The 5648-nt window shown below is 36.5% G+C and overlaps 1 protein-coding gene across 1 annotated transcript; it reads left to right on the forward strand.

Moving 5' to 3' along the window:
• The first annotated feature begins 3142 nt into the window (after positions 1–3142).
• LOC127073766 (ATP synthase subunit d, mitochondrial) lies at positions 3143–5444 on the forward strand. Its single transcript, XM_051014985.1, has 4 exons — positions 3143–3411; positions 3624–3705; positions 4928–5066; positions 5167–5444. Exons 1-3 carry the CDS (start codon positions 3241–3243, stop codon positions 5011–5013), a joined length of 339 nt encoding a protein of 112 aa, XP_050870942.1. The 5' UTR covers positions 3143–3240; the 3' UTR covers positions 5014–5066; positions 5167–5444.
• The last annotated feature ends 204 nt before the right edge of the window (positions 5445–5648 follow it).

Consider the following 5648-nt stretch of genomic DNA (forward strand, 5'->3'; position numbering starts at 1 on the left):
CTAATAGATTCTAGAGCTAGTGTAAGTCTGATGCCATTATCAATTTATCACAGGTTGGGTATTAAAAATATCAGTGATACAAAGACCAATCTGAAGTTTGCGGATCACTCAAGAAAGGATGCATATGGTATAGCAGAAGACGTACTGGTAACAATAGAGGACTTGACTTTTCCTGTTGATTTTGTAATCCTAGACATACCTGAAGATGATGAGGCACCCATCATTCTGGGTCGACCTTTCATGCAGACAAGTCAATGCAATCTCGACATGGATCAGGGCACGTTAACCTTGAAAGTTCATGACAAAGAGATAACATTGAATGCTATTGAATACCAGGAGCTAGAGGAAGATACAAAATCTCACTATTAAGTAGGCTTAATCAAGACAGAGGTGAAGAGGCAAAGTAACATACCAACATCAGAGAAAGATACAGGAAGGCCCTCTCGACTCTCACCACTGCCATTAGCCACCCTGACTGGAAAAACTCCCATCTCCATTCCAAAGACCAAGAGAAAGAAAAGAAAATGAAAACAAGGTAAGGATACGAAGGTTAAAAAGGACTTGTGGCACAAAGGAATTCATACTGATGAAAGAGACAGCTTCCTAGTTTTGTACAAGAGGGGCAACAAGGTTTGGAGGCTGAAGTACCCCCCCATAACAATGGGAATGAACCGTCGAGCTAGGCGACGTTAAACGAAGCACTTTGTGTGAGGCAACCCACACGGTACTAATTCTAATTATTGTTTGTGTTTGTTTGTTATTTTAGGTTTGCACAGTGCCTTGCATAAAAGGGAGAAGGTACTCACATGGAAAAAGTTGAAAAATGAGCATAATAGCAGCCTGACACGGCAGCCCGTGTTAGCTGACACGACCCGTGTCAGGCCTGCAGATTTGAGATTTGTTTGAAAAAAGTGAATTTTGTGTGGGCATGTCGCACTTCCCGGTCTAGCCCCCTCAATAGGGCACTGTGAGTCACCCTCCTCCTATCTTGTTCGAAAACATTAAGGCCAATGTTTAGTTCAAGTGTGTGGGAGGTTTTACTATGCTTTTTGCTTTTATTTTTGTTGATTATTTCCCAATTTTTAATTTTTACCATTTCACATTTGGTTTATTTGTACTATCAGGTATCATGTGCTGCATGTATTTCAGGTTCTGGGTATTATAGTTGGATGAGGTAACGATCAATAACGGTAGTGGATGAAATGATCACTCCATTTACTATTGCTTTATGAAGGATCTTCCCAGAAAGTCGATATTGCTGAAGAAAAGATCAGACGCAATTTCTAAAGCTCAACTAATGTAGGGTCCCTGTGCATTCCGAGTTGAGTAAGAAATCGCACCATACTCGAAGTACTGTGGATGCTGTCAAGCTTTACCTAACATGGTGAGTGCATAAAAAGCCAAAAACATTTGTCATCATGAGCGATATTTAGCTATGTCTTTATCACTCTGACTTTGCGTAGGTTCTCTAGGAGTTTCACTTAATGTATACACACACTAAGGCATGTTATTTGATTATACCCCTGAGCCTTTCCAGCCATCCCGTTAATATTATCCTTTGGTAACCCCATTTGAGCCTGTATCCATTGTTTGTTTAACCCCATAAATGTACCCCGCGGTCAAAACACTTCCTTACCCTGTTCGGAGTCAAGTTGATATTATTAAGCTGTGTTGAAATTCTAAGTTTGGGGTAAAACCCCATAAGTTTCAAAAGCCAAGGTGAGTGCGAAAAAATAATAATAAGAGAATCGTCGAGAAAAAAAAAAGAGAAAAGAAAATAAACTCGAGGGTTCAAAAGAAGCACTGGCCAAAGAAAGGCACTCGGTTGAAAAACAAGAATAGCAAAGAAAAACCCGAGCTATAAAAAAAATAGAGAAAAAGAAATAAAATGAACAAACACAGTAAAAATAATAGTAACATTGACTCCTGTAACGGGGTATTCGTTACCATTAGAGATATTGACTAAATCTAAGGTAAATCATACAAGTCGAGTCGCCACCGCACTCTATTTATCCAAAGGAATGGTTAGGAAGCGAACAAAAACCTAAAAGTTTTATCGAATCAAAAACTAGTAAAAATGTCAGAGATCTGGGTAAGGGGGTTGGTTATGCAATGGGAAGGTTTTAAGCACCCAAAACATCCTAGGTACTCCTAGGGAGCCCTTTTCACATTTTGTTGTAAGGTTGGTATTTTGTGAAAAATTATTTGTGCAAATATGATTGAAGAGATGAGAAAAGAATATACAAGTTTATTTACATTTTATGTTTGGATGGATGAACCCATTGCCTACGTACCATCTTAAAAAAAGATTAGGATCAAAACCTCGTAGTTTGGGGTAAAAATCTCAAAATGAGTTGGTGAATTGATTGGTCCAAACACTACGCCAAAAAGTGCTTTTGGCAGCACCAAAAAGAAAGCGCTTTTTAAAAAAAGCGCTGTAATAGCTTGAAAAAAAATTCGCCTATGTAAAGAAAGCGCTTTTAAGGTAAAAGCGCTCTTATAGGTCTCCACTTATGAAAGCGCTTTTAAGGTAAAAGCGCTCTTATAGGTCTCAGTCTCACATCTATGAGTTTCACACTTATGAAAGCGCTTTTAAGGTAAAAGCGCTCTTATAGGTCTCATGGGTTTCACACTTATGAAAGCGCTTTTAAGGTAAAAGCGCTCTTATAGGTCTCAGTCTCACATCTATGAGTTTCACACTTATGAAAGCGCTTTTAAGGTAAAAGCGCTCTTATAGGTCTCATGGGTTTCACACTTATGAAAGCGCTTTTAAGGTAAAAGCGCTCTTATAGGTCTCAGTCTCACACACTTATGAAAGCGCTTTTAAGGTAAAAGCGCTCTTATAGGTCTCATGGGTTTCACACTTATGAAAGCGCTCTTATAGGTCTCATGGGTTTCAGACTTATGAAAGCGCTTTTAAGGTAAAAGCGCTCTTATAGGTCTCAGTCTCACATCTATGAAAGCGCTTTCATGGTAAAAGCGCTCTCATAGGTCATTTATAAAAATTATAATAAATCTAATATTACAAAATCCCCGACTTTCAGAAATCCCTCTTTCACTAAATAATCTGAATTCTTGGAGACGTAATCGAAATAATCAATGTTACAGACAAGCCCATAAAGAACCCGGCCCAATCTACCAAGCGTAACATTGGTAGTGATAGTGGCTAGGTGTGAAGGTGATTTCAGAGAATAAGCAGAAACAAATCGGAATCGCGTTTTGGGACAAGAGAAAGCGAAAATGAGCGGACCAGCCAAAATAGTGGTGGATGTTGCATTCAAAGCCGGGAAGAACATTGATTGGGAAGGTATGGCTAAGCTTCTCGTCTCCGATGAAGCTCGCCGTGAATTCTCCGGTCTCCGTCGCGCTTTCGACGAGGTTAACAGCCAACTTCAAACAAAGTTCAGTCAGGTAGATAGATTCCTTCACAGATCTCTCTAGTTTCGTTCTACTTAGGGTTCCGATTTACTCTTAGATGCTAGATCCATTGAATTTTAGGGCAAATTTTGAAATTTGTATTCTGTTTTTTCTATCATCAATTTTGATTAGGTTTGTATCAATTTATTGATATTTTCCCCTTTTGTAAATGTATCCTTGATTATTCTATGTTTCACAATCTGTAGGAGCCTGAGCCGATTGACTGGGAATATTATAGAAAAGGAATTGGACCTCGTTTGGTGGATATGTACAAGGAGGCTTATGAGAGTATGTTTTTCAACTCTATGGTGAATGCCTTTTACGTATATTTTAGGTTTCTTGATGGTATCAGTATTGGATAGTTAGGCTGACATGTTGTTGATGGTGATAACATGATTGAATTGAAGGTTTGTTAAATTGATTCTTGTCATGTGCTTCCTCTTTGTGAGCTGATGATAGTTTATGCGAATTCCTTCGGTATGATGTGTTAGTCACTAGATATATCACCACTTTACTTCAAATTCAATTAGGGACTTTGGTTCTTTTTAATAAAAATATCTTTCGTGAAATAATTTGTAATATGGGAAAAGGTTTGAAAGGGTATTGATATATTCAACTGGGTCTTGCTCTTGTAATCAATGGTATCGTATTATTGTGACAGGGAAATATTAAAGAATTCAGAACAATGAAGCTAGAAGTTCATAAGGCATCCTCCGAATTGATTTCCCTGTTGTGTAATGTATAGCCTAATGCATGTTAAAACACATTCAAATTAGGATATACAAATTACAAGATTTACTGTGTGGGTTTTGTAACTGTTTTCTTGTTATTTCCCAAATTGAAAAATTAATACATAAAAGAAACTGGTCACTGTCATGACAACATTTTTCAATTTCTATGTCACAATGAAAATATACTTGCATGACTTGTATGGTTTCATCCAAGCTTGCTGATATATTACATGTTCTGCAATGCAATTGCAAACTACTGCTCAGTCTTGCACTTCAGTTTTCTATTAAACTACGTGGACTAAAATTAGTGGTCTGAGCTAATTAGACAGTTTTATATTATTTAGCTCTAGTTATGCATTAGGAAGCAGTTATGATATTTGGAACTGTGTTTTGGTCGCAACAAGCTCTTGAGTTCTTGGAAAGGAGACAGACAAAAGACTCAAAATAGTGGGACTTAGACGAGTTTCACCCAATAAAAGAGTGTTAGAGTTGGTATTGTTAGCACTCCTTTTATTAATATTAGTCCACGTAGTTTAACTATTGATATACCGATTCGTCCATTGACACACTAACCTTATATCCCCATCGAGTTGATAATTTAATAAAATTGATAATGTGAATTGAATTTCTTGGTTCTTGAATTTCTTGGTTCTTACTTGTGAATTGAATTTCTTGAATGATCGATTACTTGGTTCTTGAATTGTTCATGTGCATCATATAAGTTTCTTGAATTGTTTTATACGTTATGACTTATCCTTGATGTTGTTTTATATGTACAGCGCTCATTCCCTGTGTTTCCGTGAGTTTGACCTTCTCGACGTTGCTGTTCGGTAAATCCGAGGTATCGATTGCGGATACTTTGTAATGAGGTTTATGAGGGAAATCATTAATATGAATCAAATAGAGATTCCAATCACGGTATGGATTTATAACTTAGGATTTGTTTTAATATTTATCGAATATTTCATATTATTTATTACTTTTAACTAAATCATGCATATTATGTTTTGTTATGTAGTACTTTGATGAATACAAGTGTGCTCATTACACGAGACTGCAGTTGGAACAAATCAAGGAGGAATTGTGTCAATATTTTATTGAGAAAAGATTAATTAGTATATAATGGTTTCAAAATAACATGAATACTTTGATGAAGAATGGTTTCTGGTTGGCAAGTGTATAGTTCTTTATATTTTTAACAGATTAGTTATGACTCCAAATAGGCCGTATAACATATTAGTTTTGACTTGTGTATAGTTCTTTATAATTTTAGTGATATCTTTAATTTCATGGATAGATTAATGTGTTCATTCTTGTGTTGGTTTGCTTTAAAAAATTACAAATGCTTGAATTATGACTCCAAATGTGTTCAGTGCCTATCTATCCTTGTGTTGGTTTGCTTGAATTATGACTCCAAATGTGTTCATTCTTGTGGTTTGCTTGTGTTGGTTTAAAAAATTACAAATGCTTGAATTATGACTCCAAATGCTTGAATTAGAG

The sequence above is a fragment of the Lathyrus oleraceus genome, chromosome 4 (assembly GCF_024323335.1).
Source record: "Lathyrus oleraceus cultivar Zhongwan6 chromosome 4, CAAS_Psat_ZW6_1.0, whole genome shotgun sequence".
In the NCBI taxonomy this organism is placed as follows: domain Eukaryota; kingdom Viridiplantae; phylum Streptophyta; class Magnoliopsida; order Fabales; family Fabaceae; genus Lathyrus; species Lathyrus oleraceus.